Here is an 18422-nt window from a genome sequence, read left to right on the forward strand (position 1 = left end):
CTCTCTCTCTCTCTCTCTCGCTCTCTCTCTCTCTCAGCCTCGTTCTCTCTCTCTCTCTGCCTCCTTCTCTCTCTCTCTCTCTCTCTCTCTCTCTCTCTCTCTCTCTCCCTCTCCTACGCTCTCGGCCGTCACCCCTGACTAAGTTCATCACTGACGCGTTTCTCTTCTCCCTCACTCTGGCCCCGGGTGAGAGGTGCTGTATGAGGAGCGGTACGGGTGAGAACTGAGACTGAAACCCACTCAAAATGGAGACCGCAAAGGGCTTCTCATTTCAGCATGTCTCAAACGGCTGACCGCCAGGCTTTACATCTAATCCTCGGCGGACCTGATTTGTCATTCTGTTCTTCCCGCGTTCAGTCCTAATTTCTGTCTGCCAGAAAACAAAATACTTCCTAGACATTCTACCTTCCCACGTGGATCACCCTAGCTGGACATCACATCATTTGCCGAGGCAGACTGGAAACAGATGGCACATCATTGAAAAAATCTACAAATTAAGAACAAAAACTTCACTCACAGCTAAATGGTAACTTTTTGGTTTGCAACAGGTAGTGTGGATCTGTGATCAAACGCAGAGCCTTCTTTCACCCTAAACAAGCAATGCTACATTAGTAGACAAAACCATGTCAAATTAGCTCCACTCCAACTTTCACTCAATACAATAAGTACAGTACCAGTCAAAGTGTTTGAACACACCTTCCCCCTGGTCTTCTTTTTCTGTTTGTCATCAAGCAATTCACATGTGGTCAAAGTGCAGATTCTCTGCTTTTATTAAAGGGCGTTTTTCTACATTTTAGTTTCATAATGTTGCAATTACATAGCCCTTTGTATACATAGCCCGCATTCCAATGTTTGCAACAAATGAACACAATGTCAAATCAAATAGTCATGTTTTCTATTTGGCTGCAAATCCTTTTCATTCCATGACCTATCACCATCATCAGTCTTATTTTTCAGGTTTTCAGGTTCTGAAAGTACATTTTGTAACGACAACCAAGCTTACAGTACTATTGTAAATTAATTCAACATTTATACTTGCCTTTCTTATTCAATGCTATAATGAGGTAACTTGCCACCAGGAAATGCATTACTTGTATAGCTATACAACAAACACACCAGAACCTTAAAATAGTACAGTGACTAGTAAGTTATGCTCCTTAATTCTGAGGACAACCAAAACACTATTACATGAATGGGTAGGTGTGTGCATGTGTGTGTGTGTGTGTGTGTGCGCATGTGTGTGTGTGTGTGTGTGTGTGTGTGTGTGTGTGTGTGTGTGTGTGTGTGTGTGTGTGTGTGTGTGAGAGAGAGTGCGCACGTGTGTGTGTGTCTTCACAGTACCTGCGGAGCTGATGATGAAACCCCATTTCCGTGGCCCTGACTGACGGGAGGATGTTGCGTGGACTGAACCCAAGCGGCAGGAAGGACAGTGTGATTGGTGTTCCTCAGTGCTCTGCCTCTCCATTCTTAGTTCACATCAGCCCCACTCCCACCCTCACCGCTGACCTCACACACAGGCTCCACCCCCCCCCCCGCCTTCTACGTGTCAGCCTGACTGGTTCTCCGCTCTCCTACTCCTCAGTTACTAAGACACCCGGTCGGCCAATGAGGGCAGCCCTTCTCTGAGCGGTTGCCATGGGAATTTCCGCAGCAGAAGGCAGGGCAGGAAGTGTTATCAAAGCAAAGGGATCGGCGGTTTCGCCGCTGAATCTGCGTGACATCCTCTGTTAGGAACAGCAGTGTTCACTCAAACACTGGAGCTGCCTGTTTCTCCTGCTGTCTGCCAAAAAGCAAAAAAGAAACCACCAATGGCCTCTCAGAACGAGAGAGTGAGGCATGATGGTTCCTTTTCATTTCAGCGACAATGAAAGGAAAGGAATTTGTGACTCATCAAACCAGGCATTCTGAGCAGTCACTTGTAATCTTTGGGTAGTTCCTTAACCAGAATTAGCATGATGTGTATACAAGGGAATAAATCTAATTTCTGTGTATTTCCCCTTCTCCCTCGGGATTTACGTCTGTGTATGTACACAGTGCAGTCGTGTTTGGACAGTTCTTCATTTCTGTTCTTATGGCTCTGTATTCCAGCACTTTAGATGTGAAATGAAATAATAAATGTGAGGTCAAAGTGCAGACTGTCCCCTTTAATTTGAGGGTATTTACACTGTACATCCGTATTGGGTGATACGTGTAGGAATCGCATCAATTTTTGTACACAGTCCCCCCCCCCCCATTTTAGGGTTCAAAAGTAATGGGACGATTGGCTTCTCAGCTGCTCCTGAATAGCCAGGTGTATTCGATTCCTTAGTGCGGGTATAAGAAAGCTTTCAGTGTCTAGTCTTGATTCTAGGCTTTCGATTGCCTTTGGGGTCTGCTATTGGCCGGGAGTTGTGCCAATAACAGTCCCGGAAGCCATTACGAGGCTGAGAAATAGGAAAAAAAACTGTCATCGGCTGAAACTTTGACTAAACAACAGGCTGCATTGTGTACTCACACCCTTTCCCTCCAACCCCCATAGAAGGCAGTGGCCTGCGCTGCTTCACTGGAAAGGGCAAGGCTTCAAAAGCAGACACTACTACGCTGTGCCTCACAAAGCGTACTGAAGCTCTGCTCCATTGTGACGGATGTTTCTGCCGGGGCGTGTTATCGGACAATCATTAACCAGAAAGGAAGCCTGGTAATCTCCTGCTGAAAGGCCTCTTCCTCACTAACCAGAATGACTGGCTGCATGGAAGGAAATATGTTTTGTTTAAAAGCCTGTGCCTCACCTATAGTGCTGTGTCATGCAGTATTTTTGTAACACACAAATGTACGGTTTTTTACCGTCTGGCGAACTGAATCCACGTCATGACCACTGAGAATGCTGTGCTCCGACACACGTCATTGTAGGGTAGTCCGAATCCGGAGGGGGGGGTTGTGTAACAACCGTACATTGTTCTTGGAACTAGGGGGGGGGGGGGCAACATTAGCTCAGGAGGTAAGAGCAGGTGTATGGAAGTCGGAGAGCTACCGGTTTGATCTTCGGTGCAGGGTGTGTCGAAGTGTCCCTAAGCAAGACACCGAACCCCCAATTGCTCCCCCCCAGAGCTGACTGGTGTGAGGGGTATTAATTGTAAAGCATTCTGGATAAAAGTGCTATATAAATACAATCCATTTACCAAAATTCAGCTACTCCACCAGAGAAGTAACAAAGATCTGTACCAGAAACTATGGGGATGAACTACCAGTCCTGTCCATCACCGATTGGTCAATTCTCCTGTGAATAGTTTTTCAGCGAGCAAACCTTTTTATGCTACAATTAAGAGAGCTGTTCTCTTTAAGTGTAACATTAGTATTAGCCAGCTACTACTTGTACGAATAGGAATGTCTAGTCCTAGCTAACAGTCGGGCTAGCTACCCATTGTGGGCGGGACACTTCATCGCTGGTCATAGCTGGTCTGTGGCTGGCCTGAGCTGGTCTACAGCTGGTAGAGCTTGTTGACCAGCTAAAAGTAAAAAAACACAGCTTAAACCATCTTGACCAACATAGGCTGATTTAAGCTAGAATTTGTCAGCAGGGTGATGCTACTTGGCTACTTCGCTATGCAGCCATCCAGCAAATCATACCCACAGGCTAGTCTTACATCAACTAGCCTTGTGATGATGCACATCTAGATGTTAAATACGTCTTATTGTTTGTAATTCTCCATCTCCTCTGCAGGGCGTCTGTGCATGTCTCTGTAAAAAGCCCTACACAAATAAAATTGAATTGAATTGAACTGAACCGGGGCAACTGTATTGTCCTCAGACATTAGTGATATAAACTGGAGAACAGGAAAACTCTTTTTGCAGTGTTTATGAATATTGCAATCTTGGTCAGAGAAGCAGATGTGTTGTCCTAAGGATGGGCTTTGTACCCCAGGATGAGTTAATTATACACTATCTGTGCAAATAACAACTTATGAACAGCATCCAGTTTAAGGACCTCTGGCAAGTAAACACTATAATGTAATATTGAAGTCAATTTCAGTTGTATGAGGGCCTGGCCAAATGTAGCCTATAATTTTGTTCTCTAGCCACAAGATTTGTTGAGTTTGTTGGATCATTAATAACAAAGAATAATTTCTGCACTAATATTAGCCCTCATCGGTATAAGGAGACAAGGTTTCTTTGCACAGTAAAAGCCTCAATTAACTCAGTCATTAGTAACGCCGGGTAAGCCATGGGGATAATGGCAGGCTTTGAAATCTACAGATATAATTTTTCACGTGATTAACAGCTTTTGCGTTTGAAGGCTGGCTCCTGAAAGTGTTAGCTTTGGCAGTTTGCTGCTCCACTTACGTGAGTGATTGTCATATTTCAATCCGCATAACCAGAGGGGAATAAGCTGTGTGTGTACGTAACATAATTTATATCAGGGAGACCATGTCGCACAGGCTGTGCAGAGACAGAGTCTCGGCTCATATACAAATTCCCCAATACGGCCAGGGGTTTGAATTCCTGCCATGGCACTTTCTGTACTGTGATGCTGTCTCTGCCAGTAACCCTCTCCACTTTCCCCATCTGATTAACGTGACAAATACTAGACGCATGACAAAGAACTAGAGTGGACTGTCTTTTACAAATAAAAAAGAAACAAAGCATATTGTTAATTGCATAAAAAATTCATTTCCATTTTACAGACATTTGATTGAAGAAAAAAAGATAGCCATACACTCTCCAAATCTACTTTGAACACCAAGCTAAAAAACAGAGACTGGAATGAAGTTGATCAACTCAACTTCTCTCTATATTCTCCGGGCCAGTCCCTCTATGTTCTTCAACAATTATACCCAGGCATTTGTTTGAAATGCAAATCATGTATTTTCATTAGGTGTCACACCTTGTGGTCACAGGTGAGCTAATGCTGTCTCTGTCTTGTGCACCATTCTACGGCTTTCAAGGGCCTGATGGCTACACTCAGCCTTGTATCTCATCAATTAAATCTAAATTTTGAACACATTACAGCCAGTATTCTACAGAACTGAGGAGAAAAAAAAAATAAAAAAACATAAACCATGTATCTCACCTGAGCCAGTTGTAGTTGCGCATAAAACATGTTTTGGCCTTGAGAAAACTCCTTCCTTTTCCATTAATTAGATTCATCAGAAACATTTTGAAGAGATGGCAAGATATTACACTCAGTATAGCTGAGCAGTAAATGACCAGGCTACTTTGTGTGGTCTTCAACACAGAGCAGCAGTATCATACAGAATCGCCCAGTTACTATGCTATGCTATTCATTTACACAGGCACTCAAGCCACTCTTTCATATCAGAGAATTCGGCTTTACTTTAACAGAACAAACACAACCAATATATCTGCTGGACACGTCCTAGTTGAATAATGCCCTTCCTGCTCTTACCCTGAATGCAATGACCATGGATATATCTGAAACAACAGTGAAGAATGGTAAAATGTTCCACATTCCTAGACCCTTACAGAATCATTTGTTTCGATTCTGCTCTCCTGGAATCTCATCATCATTTTTACAGGCTGTGTTCAGTGGTCAAAGGTCATTTTTGTGTAGAACATGGGCGTTTACCTTGCTATATCTGGCCAGTTGCTTTATTTTCACTTTGCAAGCATTTACTTTTGTTAATTTGAATTTTTGTATTGAATAATTGTATACTTGTACAGCTTGCTTGTTTCATCACGCAAGCTTAATTTAGCTGTTGATTTAACTACGACTAACTGCTGAAGCTGGTAGTTTGACCTATCACTGTTTTATTTTGCCTGTTTAAAATATGAATAGCAACTGCTGTTCAAAACTGCAGTTTGTATACTTTATAAATGGCACAGATCTAATGACAGCTGAATTAAAATGAAACAAATGTGATTATTTGTTGAACTTATCTCATGCAAGTGTACAGTATCCTGAACCCAAATTTTCTCCCTAAGATGCTCAACCATGGTGATATACAGAATGACTTCACAAAACTTGACAGACCATCTCTCATTTGTTAACAAATGGTCTGATAAATAATTTCACTGTCTGTGTCGAGTTTCAAACTGGTATTGTGTGTACCTTCTTTATTTGAGTACACCCAGGTTTTGTGAATTTATAGAAATTATAAGTTAATTGATGATTCATAATCGACGAATTGAACAGTAACGTGCCATTTCTTTTTTTGTGCTGGATGACATAGTGTAGTACCCTTTTCTACCAGAAGAGACTTCCGCTGGAAAGCGATACTCTCGTGAAAATGCTGCCTCAGTGATACTTAAAAAAAAACGCCGCAGCCAAAAAGTAAAGATTCAGCCCCAAAAGCACCCTGGATATGGAAATCACACTTCGAATGGAATTTGAAAACTAACGGTTTAAAAGCTTCATGTAACTCACAGTTTACCTAGCAATGTAGGCTAATCTCCAGTTGCTATCCACGTTCATGGGCTATTGTGTAATCTATGCTTACCGGCTACCTGGCTAGCTAGAGGTTTGTCAATTCCAGGGTGCTGCAGTGGTGTTTCGGAGCCAGAAATTTGGTGTGACGTTACATGTGATTACATTTTTAGTCTTGTGATGACCTTAAAATGTCCTTCTTTGAAAACACGCATCTTGCGGTAGAATACACCGGCATCGTTTTCAAAGGTCATCATCACAACGCGCAGTCCGTAGTCCGCAATACGATGTCCAGAAATATGCGACTTAACCACAGAAAAAAAGGTATATTCATCTAATATTACTGCTATCTATATGCGTAATACACATCCTGGATGTTGGGAAGAAGGAGAGAAAAATCTAATCCTGGCACAAGCTGCGGATTATCTGGCCGCTCAAGCTATCGCCACTACTATGTAATGTTCAGGTCTACAGTAGCGATATTTGATGTATTATTAGAACGAACACATTACATAATTACAAATAAATGTTTTGCTCACCTGCATATCTGGATGGACGAGGTTGTGGCCGACGATTTGGTCTCGGACATGACGACCGGCTTTTCGGCTCCTGTTGGCTGATATCTGTGCGAGTAACGCCGGGCTCTACGAGAACCGATTGTCACAGACGGGCTCTTGACTGCTGCAGCCGGTTAGCTTGCTTGAGCGAAATGGGTTTCACGGATTCGTCCGTTCTTGGGACCCTGTTTATCGGGTCCAAGGCGATATTCTCCCAAAGACCGACCACAAAGCAAATATTATTAAAATATCCTAAGCAAATATTTGCATATTTTAACTACTTTAAAAATCTAATACTAAAAAAAAAAAGTTCCCTGAGTTTTTTTTCCCCCGCGAGAGAAAACACGGAAATTATGAATGAATCGAATGCGTATAATGAAGCGCGATTCCTCTAAATTCTAAATTTATGTCGCGGAATCTTAGAATGGGAATTTGGATGGCGTTCCCAGTTTCTTGCGTCCCACTTAAATAAGAAATGCGAGCACTTTCTTCATTTAAGCAGTAGGCTACGTTAAGGTCTGTTCGAAACTTGACTTCCTTTTAACCCAGCATTCAATGTTCATTTTCTTACATTAAAACATGGAGTTTCATAAGTCGCCACGAGGTGGCAGCAAATACCATACATTCACTTCCAGTTTAACGTCTAATACTGCTAAATACATTGTACGTAAAAGGCCTCTTGCAAAAACGTCATAGGTTATCGTTTTGTATACTGTATTGTAGCCTAAATTTAGTAGGCTCTTGGCTAGCCTTCTGATTTTGTCACTTTGTATTCAATCATTTAACATAAACGGTTTGTACGGCATATGCCTAGTTGTATCGTCGAGACTCGAGTGTGTTTCCTTTGGTCCCCAGAAAACAATAGAATAACAGTAGCCAATGTTTACACTATGTTATCTACCAACCATGACAAATACACGAGAACCAAAACAAAAAGCGACATTGACAAATCAATATTTTATTTTGAAAAATATATATATCATAATAAATTATCTTGGAATGACATATTCCAATTGAGACACTTTAGCAACAGTGCGATAACACAACGTGTCTACATATTGCATCTTCCCAGATTCTGGCTTGTGCAAATCACATACACAAAATGACCCTTTGGGTTTTACCAGGGTTTTGGATACAACCCATAAGCATTTAACCCCCAGAGAGGACTAAACATAATAATTTCACAGAATTTACAAATACATGAACTTCAAACCTTCGTTTGAGCACGAGTTCAATATCTATAACGGTCAAAATGCAAAACGTGTTATAGTATATAATACTGAAAGCAAACAATCACTGCACAATGAAATAATCATTACATGGTATCAGCATATTGCAGTTAATCTCTATGGCACAGGTTTGGTAATATTAACATCGGTCGTTGCTTTTTTTAGTTTCATAATTTGAAGTTACTTGTTACATATACTCTATGCTAGATAATATTAACAATAATTTATGCGGGCTTCAATTGTTGTTGAATCTACCACGGCCGCCACATATTAGCACTGAGGACGGGTGGCACTTGCTCCATGACTCTGTTTGGTGGTCCGCTGTTTGGGTGGATCTCGGCTCTGGGTTTCCCGCCACATTTGAAGGCTCGAACTCTGTGGTTCACTTGAGGAAAGACGTTTTTCTGGGCACAGCAATTCTGGCAGGCAGGGGTTTCAACCGCGGCCATGGACTGCTGGATGTAGTCTTCTACGCGCTGGCAAGTGTCTTCGTTGAGGAGATTGGTTCTTGGGAGCAGCGTGGAGACGCGCTGAAGACATGCTTTGTACCCATCTTTGAAACTGTCAGATGGATCTAGAATGGCAAAGGAAACGTTTTAATGTTTCATTCAACAGAAGCATGACCGTATAGGCTAAGGAGAAGAGGAACAAGAAGATAAAGAATAATTAATTGAAGAGAAATAGGAAGCCACTCACTTTTAGCGGGCGAATTCGGGAGATCACTCAGGAATCTGACGGTCATCTCGAGAATATCAGCCTTCTCGATCTTTGAGTACCGGGGATTCTGGAATAGACAATGTTGAAACGGCGGTTAGGAAAATGTAGTTTGAGCATAGTTTACCAATGTATCCTTAAATTACTGTACATATTTTCTATAAACTAATTAACAGTGCACAATTAATATGAATGAAATGTGCAGAGTATACAGTTTAGTATTTAGTGAATGTAAAACAACTTACATCTTTTCCGATCAACGGGAGGATGAGACTCTTCAAATGGTCGAGGCTGTCGTTGATGCGCGCGCGCCTCCTCTTTTCCATCAGAGGTTTTAGAGTCTGAAACGAACAAAAAAAAACTCGAATTAATGAATCTGCTAGGCAGTTGCCACACCGATGAATCAAAGACGTGCAGCTACAGCGTAAGACATCGAACATCGTTTTCCTCTCTTACCTTTCTCAGTTCGTTCGCTTCTTTTCTTCTGGCCACGGTTAGTTTTGGCGCGTAGGAAGGGGCCACTTCGAAGGTAATATTGGGAGCCATGTTCAGAGTTTCCACGATGTATGTGCGACCTCCAACACCACGAGTTTAAGTGTCCTGACTTGTGGCGGCCCTCCGTATTTATAGAGGATCGGTGCGTTAGTGGAACACGCCCCCAAGCCATTGTACAATGAGTCCGAATCAGTAACCAATCCCTTTGGGAGACTCCAGCCTACCAAGTTTGCCATCTGTCACATGGTGTCTAAGCGCTACCACTGATGGCATTTCGGCTATTATGAGGTTTATGTATAGATTTATTATATGTATTTACACATATACTATAGTGTGTGTTTGTTTATATTTGTTTGTGCCTACGTTTTTGTTGATAAGTTATACGTTTATAAGTTATAGAACCAAATCATTTTGTCATTTTTCTTTCTGGGAATAATCTTAAACCGCTCATGTCTATTTGCTTAATTCAGCATTTAAATATGTGGTCTTCATTGTGTATCTACACTCGTATATTTTACGCATGACATAGAATATGTTGTGGTTGTTACTTTTTGTTTAATGTAGTCTAAAATGCGGGTTCAAATACTTCATACATGTGTTATATTGAACAGACATAATGCATATCTTATAGAATTCTGAAAATTGCAGGGTTGTTAGCCCAACGTAATCCATCTGTGTAATCCATAAAAAAAGTGAACAATTATTGAAAAGGTGGGGGTTCACAGGCGTGTCTGGCTAGGGGGTGGGCACTTTGAGGAGTGATACACAATTTATTTGACAAAAAAAAGATCCCCAAGCCACGCCATATTTAAATAACATCTGTTTGTAAATTCTAATCAACAATAGTTTTTTTTTTATGGAGATCTGCGCATGCTACAACCCTCACCTGTGCTAAGCATCCTGGGATGGGGGAGGGGCGCTTCACGCGGAACTTGGTTTTAGCAAGCATTCAGAACGCACACTATTCTAAGTGTATTAATAAATGTGTATAATTGTAGCTCAAGTGTGTTAAGTTAAAAATGAGAAATTAAAAATAAAAATATGTGAAGCTGTGGTAGGTATTGCCTCTGAGTATTCAGTGGATTTTTCTTCTTCTCTAATTGTGTTTTTAGGTTAGGTATATCAAGGGTCTTACTCTTATTGCGTTATGCGAATTGAAAAATATGAAATGTGCTGCTATTTCATAAAGATAATAATTGTACTATAAGCGTCAGTGCATTTCCCATCGTTGAATATCTAACGGATATGGCATATAGGCCTACTGTTCCCCCCAAAGGAATTGTCTCACGCGTCCGGCACGAGCCACCACCACCAGATGGACTTCTATCAATTCCCATGCCCCTCACAGCGCTGTTAGCCTGTGTGGGCTGTCCTACCTTAACACTGCATGGTCAGGATTGTTTTCCACGCAAGTCTGGTTTGGGATACTTAAAAAAAAAAAACACACACATTTGGCGTCAGTGTCCCATCTGCATGCTTGTCAGCGACGGCGGAGGCGTGCTGTGATGAAACAAGAGGGCAGTCAATGGAGCGACGCTAAGGTTTTTCCTTAAAATTGCAATGACAAGTTGTAGACGCTCATCGCGTTCGGCGAGTTTGCCATGGGATTAATTGTCTGAATATTTCTCAGCGTCCAAGCCAAATGCTGGTTGCTTTAATCTGGGGTTGTTCCTTAGAACATGCCATTCACTGAGTCGAAATACAAATATCTGATCTCAAAAATGAACAAGCGGATCTGGCAGTTATATTCGTTATGGTTTGTCGTTTTATTTTATCTTGGTTTTATTTTGCTACATTGTATGCTAGAAATAACGTTTATTTAACCTATTCATGTACGTAGCTATCACAACAGGTTGTTAAACATCGGCGGTTTCAGTTGTCTAATGGAGCTTAAGTATTAATTGACAAAAGTACGTCTATGGAGCCTTAAAGCAGAATATGAAAATGGGTATCGGAAAATATATGCATTGTGATGTTAAACAGCTTGCGAATGCGTGTTTTTTTGGGGGGGGTTTTTCACCCAGGCAGTGATTCTCTCATGAACAAAGGCAAAGAGCTGTCATTGATACGCCCGTTGCACGCGTCCCTTTTCCCCACGAGAGCTTCAATTAGCATCCGCTGGAGCCTCTCGCGGAGCCTGGGATTCCAGTTCCGAAAGTTTTTCACGAACAGCGTTTCGGTTAGAATCCCCTTTGTCTTTCAAACAAATTTGGCGTGGGTAGCCCATCTGTGCGGTTGAATGGACAGGGGCCCATTGTCTAACATGTTTTCAATATGTGGGAATTAAAAGGTATGGTATGTGAGAACTGGGGGATGGGAGGTGAACGTCTGACCTTGACGATGTGATGGTGGGGAATAGACCGTGTCTGCTTCGGTTGCCTTGTTTTTCTTTCTTCCTGAAAAGAAAGCATGTTAAGACTTGGAATAAGCTGCACATCGTAAGGAATCGCAATGAATCGCACAGCATGGCGGCGTTGGTAGTATTTATTTTAATGATATTTACCAGTTTGAATACAACACATCGGTGTGTAAAAAGCAATGCGTGTCGTTTCTGTAATGGGCAAAGCCTGGGCTTTCAAGATGTAGCTCTGAATTCAACGTTTAGAAAGCATTCATTTTGACATGAATACTTTGCTCTCATTGTTGACATTTTAACAGCTGATGTTACTGTATTCCCAATTTCCAAGGCTCAAATGGCAACCATGGGACCATGGGCCAGCCAGCTATGACCAGCCATGTATGTTAGGTTACTCATGGACCAGTATGTTATTTTCCCCACAGTTTTGCTCCATCGTGGACTGTGCAGAGTGGGCTATATGCTATGTGTCAGTACTTCCATGTCCTATAATTCTCACACATCTCATAATTATATGCTTTGATTTTCGTTTGGCAGCCCTAAAAAAAACCATCTAAGGATCTTCAAATTGAGTTTACCCTCTGGCAGATCACATGATCGCGTGTAGAGGGCCATTAATCTGGGGAGTTTATAACGCTTTTCACGGGAGGAATAAACTAGCCTCCACCAGCACGGATATACACTCACCAAGCACTTTATTATGAACATTTACATTATTACACCTACATATTCATGAGATTATCTAATCAGCCAATTGTGTGGCAGCAGTGCAATGCTGTAGATTCGAGTCAGGAGCTTCAGTTAATGTTTACATCAACCATCAGAATGGGGAAAAAAATTTGATCTAAGTGACTTTGACCGTGCAATGATTATTGGTGGCAGGCAGGGTGGTTTGAGTATCTCAGAAACTGCTGATCTCCTTGGATTTTCATGCACACTAGTCTCTAGAGTTTGTAAAGAATGGTGCAAAAAACAAGAAAAAAAATCCAATGAGCAGCAGTTCTGCAGACAGAAACATCTTGTTAAAGAGAAACGTCAGAGGAGAATGGACAGACTGGTCAAAGCTGACAGGAAGGTGACAGTAATGCAAATAACCACACATTACAACAATGGTATACAGAAGAGCATCTTTGAACACACAATGCACCATAACTCTACATGGATAGGCTACAGCAGTAGAAGACTTAATAAGTCTAATAAATACTTAATAAAGTGCTTACTGAGTGTATAGCACCCAACTACAGTCCTGAGGCCAGGTATAATTATTCATAATTACCTAATTACCAGCTAAAGCAAAGAGCATTTTCCAGACCTTTCGTAGAGTTGAAAGTGGGTTGTTTGAGTCTTGGTCTGACAGAATTGCTAAAAGCGATATTGCTAAAAGTGAAATGATATCAGTCATAAACATTTTAATGTGAAAATGGACATAATTGATTTATGTGGTGAGTTTTTAATTTTTGTGATATTGGCTCAGCCGGTAAGAGCAGTCTTCTGCCAGTCAAAGGGCTGCCATGTCCCTGAGCAAGACACCTAAACCCCAAATGCTCCTGATGAGCTGGTTGGTGCCATGCATGGCAGCCAATCTTGTATGAATGAGTGAATGAGAAGCATTAACTGTACAGCCCTTCGGATAAAGGCACTATATAAATGCCAATGATTTACCATTTGGATTGAGAAACATCTCAAGATAGAGTTTGAAATCAGATCATCTGAAGTTTTCTAACCAAGAACACTTTACAGTCGCTGATCCCTGGGTGTCTGTAGATGTGTAATTTCAGAAGAGACTATTAACAGTGGGACAGTATGGAAAGATCTTGAACAAAACCAGCCTCTTCTCTTCTGCTGAGTTCTGACCATGCGGAATGTGTTAGTATCATCTCTCTTCCTCTTCCTTTCATGACCCCTCCATGTCATACTACACCATGTCTTCTTCACCTTGAGACAGAATATGAAAGGGTCATCATTCTACCTGTTGGTTAATAACTGAAGGTGTTTCTAACCAGGGAAAGTTAATTAAAATGGAAGCTCAAATGAAAAGCTGTGCATGAAAAACCTTTGAGACGCGGGAGAGAAGGATCCTGAATGGTTTCAATCCACCTTGTTTTGCATCACTCAAAATGATCTCACTAACAGTCTCAGGGCTGAAGTTAAAATAAAGCAGGCCAAAATGGGACAGTTAAGCAAATTCTTTATCTTGCATTTCATGTACTTCTGTAACCATAAAACTAATGGTGTAATGATCTGCCAAAAGAATGGCCCCTCAGTATGCAAAAAAATCTCCTTTGAAATGAATTGAAGTGTTACTGTGTTCGGATTAAGACAAAGAGCAGATTTAGCCTGAAGGCCTTGTCATCTTCCTGTTTTAGGTTTTATCTGTTGAGTATTTGTATGTGGAAATACATTTGAAATGCCTTCAGGGTGCTGGCAGAACTGCTATGTAAGTGGACAGTTGTGGTTTTGACAGTTTTTATACTTTTAGGGGAGCAAAATCTATTTGACAATTGGCTGCTCACCTGTTTCTTGGCCAGCTGTGTGTCTTTGCATTATTCATTTATGCACAGAAAAGCAAACGGTCTAGAGTTGATTCTATGTGTGGAATTTGCATTTGGAGTCTCTCAACATGAGGACCAAACAAGTGTCAATACCAGTAAAGCAGGCCACCATAAAGCTTAAAAACCAGAATAAATTGATCAGAGACATAGCCGCACCATTGCATGTGTCAAAATCAACTGTCTGATACACTGTTTAGAAGCAGGAATGCACATGTGAACAACCTGGTAGACCACAGAAGACTCAACTGTTGAAGGATGTAGGCATAGATGTGTCAAAGATAACCATTTAGGAAAGACTACACCAGCATGACCTCAGAGGGTTAACCACAAGATGCAAACCACTGCAAAGCCTCAAGAACAGAATGGCTAGGTTTGCTAAAAACGTACATGACAGCTAGAGTTATGGTTAGAGTACAGGAACATCTTATCTGCTCAGACCCAACCAAATCCCTCAAAACTCATTAGAGAGTGCTTCATCTCGCGGCATGATAATGACCACAAACCCCAAGCAATACCGTAGCTTCAGTAAGTTTTTGGCCCCACTTTTTTCTTTTCTTTCCTTTTTTTTTTTTTCATTCTCACACAGAAACACACAATGACAAACATGTTTTCAGACATTTTTGCACATTTATTAAAAAACTAAAACTGGAATCTCAAGTAATTTTGACCCTTTGCTGTGGCAAATTGTGGTCAGGCGCATTCTGTTTGCTTCAAGTATCCTTGAGAACTTGATTGGAGTCTACCTGTGGCTAATTTAATTGGTTGCACACAGTTTAGAAAAGCACACTCCTGTGTATATAAGGTCCCACAATTCACACTGCATGCCAGGACAAAAACCTAACCATGAAGTCCAAGGAACTCTCTGTAGACCTCCACAATAAAATTGTGATGGGGCATAGATCAGGGGGAGACCTTTTCTAAAGCTTTGAGTGTTCCCAGGAGCGCAGTGGCCTCAATAATCGTGAAAGTTTGGAACCACCAGGGCTCTTCCTACAGTTGGTTAGGGAGGTGATCAAAAGGCGCTCTAACAGAGCTTCAGAAGTACTCTACAGAAGTAGGAGAACCTGCCAGAAGGAGGATCCTCTCCATATGCACTCCATCAATCAGGCCTTTATAGTGACTAGACGGAAGCCACCAGCCACGGCTCATCACCTGGCTAATAGCCTACGGTGAAGCATGGTGGGGGCATCATCATGCTATGGTGGGGGCATCATCATGCTATGGGGGTGCTTCTCAGCAGCAGGGACAGGGAGACTGGTCAGAATTGAGGGAAGGCGCAGCAGACTTGCGGTTGCAGTTTGCTGCAGTTGCACACCGGGGACCGGGGTTCGATTCTCGGTCCTGCCAAAAGGCAAGTTTGGCCGGCTCACGCGGGGCAGCAATAATTGGCTCGCTGCTCCAGAGGGGGTGACTTGGCAGGGTTATTAGATCGCCGCACAATAAGCACCTCGGGTGCCTCGGAATCACGGCAACGGGCACGAGACGAGACGGCTTGAAGAAGGCGTGTCGCTCTCATTCGGGCCGCCGAGGGACGGGGTACGGGCGGTACATCTAATACGACTACCTCCAATTGAATCAGACGAGGTACAATTGGCTACCAAATTGGGAGAAATTGAGGGAAAAAAAAGAATTGAGGGAAGGGTGAGTGCAGCCAAATACAAAGAGGTCCTTTTGCTCCAGTGTGCACACAACCTCAGACTGGGGCAACGAGAAACACCATAGTTATAGTTCATAAGTGTCTGCCCCTTTGGTAAATGGTAAATGGTTGGCATTTATATAGCGCCTTTATCCAAAGCGCTGTACAATTGATGCTTCTCATTCACCCATTCATACACACACTCACAAACCAACCATTGGCTGCCATGCAAGGCGCCGACCAGCTCGTCAGGAGCAAATGGGGGTTAGGTGTCTTGTTCAGGGACACTTCGACACAGCCCGGGTGGGGGATCGAACCGGCAACCCTCCGACTGCCAAACGACTGCTCTTACTGCCTGAGCCATGTCGCCTTTATTATTGAAAAATATAATCTTCACTGAAACATTTATTTCAACTGTTTCATAATACAGGTCCACAGAAAGGAGAGCTTGTGTTTGATGTGAGAGCCAGAAGTTTTATTATGCACAGTTTTATTTGTGAATGTGTGCTCCATGGCTGAGTATTCTCTCATGCAGAACGGTCAATGCTGAAATATCCTTGTGTACACTGCGTGTGATCATACGTAAATGGTCCACTTTGTATTTTCTTCTGCCTTTGGAGCTCATGTAATAGCATAAATAACTTGCTGTTGAGTTTTCGTAATTCAAACGGTCACAACACATCAATGCAAAACTTGAGATCAGATGAAAGGACCACAAAACAAATTGCCTTTTTTTTTTTTGGAAATGAGTATTCAATATTTATTGAAAATTACATGTGCATTACAAGAGATTATCTTTTGAATGCCTTACGTACCATTGAATATTTCCTTATTATTACAAGGAAACTAACACATAGTGCTTACTGTTACTTTGCACAGACTCACATTACAAAAGTCAATTGCGCAAATCTTACACGTAAAAATTAACCCTTGGGGTTTTACAGAGGTGTTGTCTACAACCCATGTTCATTTTAACCCCATAGAGGATTAAATATAAAAGTTCATAGAAATAAAATATTCCCCTAGTCTGTTATAGCAGAACATTGGATTTGAAACTTAGTTGTGAGTTGTACATTAATACTGGCCAAATGCCAATTCGCCAACGAAATACTATGGCATCAATAAATTACAGTTAATCTCTTTGGCGCCCATTTGCACCGGTCGCCATTGGGGGGTTTTTCCCCCCCTCAATAGGCTCGAAAACACGTACGTATTTTACAAGATTCACTAACACACATACTACGGGAGGTTTTATTGTTCATGCTGTGGTCTACCACGGCCGCCACATATTGGCGCTGAGGGCGGGTGGCGCTGGCTGGCGTGGTCGAGAGTTGTTGCTGGGGTGGGTTTCGGTTCTGGGACTGCCGCTGGCCTTGAAACTCGGGACTCTCTGGTTCGGCGGAAACGCGCGGGAGTTCTGGGCGCAGCAGTTGTGACAGGCGGGGGTGTCCGCCGCTGACATGGCCTGCTGGATGTACTGGTCCACGCGCAGGCAGGTGTCTTTGTCGAGGAGGTTGGTTTTGGGGAGCAGGGTAGAGACGCGCTGGAGACAGGCCTTGTACCCCTCTTTGTAACTGTCAGATGAACCTGGAATCGAGAAAGGAAATGTGTCAATGTTACAGTCAACACATACACGAGTAAACAAACAAATGAAAATAATAATCATAATCATAATCATAATCATAATCATAATCATAATAATCATAATAATAAATGTAAATAAATAAATAAATAAATAAATACTCACTTTTTACAGGAGCAGTGGATATGTCTCTAAGGAACCGTACGGTCATCTCGAGAATATCAGCTTTCTCGAATTTGGAGTACCGTGAATTCTGTAAAAAGAAATGAAGGCAAATGGTTAACGACTTAAACAGTTTATGCATTTGACTTTAGCCGACTTTAGCCGACTTTAGGTGACGACCAAATTTGACTTATTTGTTTGAATAAAACATTTTGAAGTGCATATACGACTTACATCTTTTCCGATTAGAGGGAGGATGAGAGTCTTCAGGTGGTCCAGGCTCTCGTTGATGCGCGCGCGCCTTTTCTTTTCCATCAAGGGCTTGAGAGTCTAAAAGAGAGTTAAATACACATTTAATTCATCTGCAGCAAAAGAGTAAACGTAATTTTAAAGAAAGCAGGTGTTTTAATCATAGATTCTACATATGTTTAATTCACAAACCTTTCTCAATTCGCTCGCTTCTTTCTTCTCGGCCACTGTCATCCTTGGAGGGTATGACTGGGTTGCGCTTGAAGTGATACTAGGAGTCATGGCGATCGGGGATAGATGTGCTTTCAGTGTGTCTGTGAGATGCAGTGACTTGGTCAGCGGAGACGCTCGGTATTTATAGGGGGTCTTGGCGTCAAGGGAGCGCCCCCAAGCCATTGTACAATTATACTGACGCAGAAACTGATGCCTTTGTGCGAGTATCTAGTGCATCGAAATAGCCATATGTATACCTCCGAGTGATCTCAAAACCAATTTGGGAGTATATGTGAAAATGATCGAAAGCTGTATT

General features: G+C 42.0%; 3 protein-coding genes across 4 annotated transcripts in view; all 3 read right to left on the bottom strand.

Moving 5' to 3' along the window:
• acot7 (acyl-CoA thioesterase 7) overlaps nt 1-7460 on the bottom strand; it is a 96716-nt gene extending 89256 nt beyond the window's left edge. Inside the window, exon 1 of one of the 2 annotated variants that reach the window (XM_061258063.1) lies at nt 6901-7460. In XM_061258063.1, the coding sequence (XP_061114047.1) occupies nt 6901-6950 (50 nt within the window). In that variant the 5' untranslated portion in view covers nt 6951-7460. Of the gene's footprint in view, nt 1-1341; nt 1464-6900 lie in introns of those variants that run through there. The other variant, XM_061258064.1, reaches the window with a different exon arrangement.
• A 938-nt stretch (nt 7461-8398) lies between these two features.
• LOC133139560 (transcription factor HES-2-like) lies at nt 8399-9445 on the bottom strand. The gene is made up of 4 exons (XM_061259131.1): nt 9318-9445; nt 9107-9202; nt 8844-8931; nt 8399-8721 (listed from the first exon to the last, which is right to left on the bottom strand). The coding sequence occupies exons 1-4, from the start codon at nt 9405-9407 to the stop codon at nt 8399-8401; spliced, it is 597 nt and encodes a 198-aa protein (XP_061115115.1). The 5' UTR covers nt 9408-9445.
• Nucleotides 9446-17170: 7725 nt separating this feature from the next.
• On the bottom strand, nt 17171-18175 carry hes2.1 (hes family bHLH transcription factor 2, tandem duplicate 1). Its single transcript, XM_061259048.1, has 4 exons — nt 18086-18175; nt 17879-17974; nt 17648-17735; nt 17171-17487 (listed from the first exon to the last, which is right to left on the bottom strand). Exons 1-4 carry the CDS (start codon nt 18173-18175, stop codon nt 17171-17173), a joined length of 591 nt encoding a protein of 196 aa, XP_061115032.1.
• Nucleotides 18176-18422: the final 247 nt, after the last annotated feature.

The sequence above is a fragment of the Conger conger genome, chromosome 10, assembly GCF_963514075.1.
Source record: "Conger conger chromosome 10, fConCon1.1, whole genome shotgun sequence".
Lineage (NCBI taxonomy): Eukaryota > Metazoa > Chordata > Actinopteri > Anguilliformes > Congridae > Conger > Conger conger.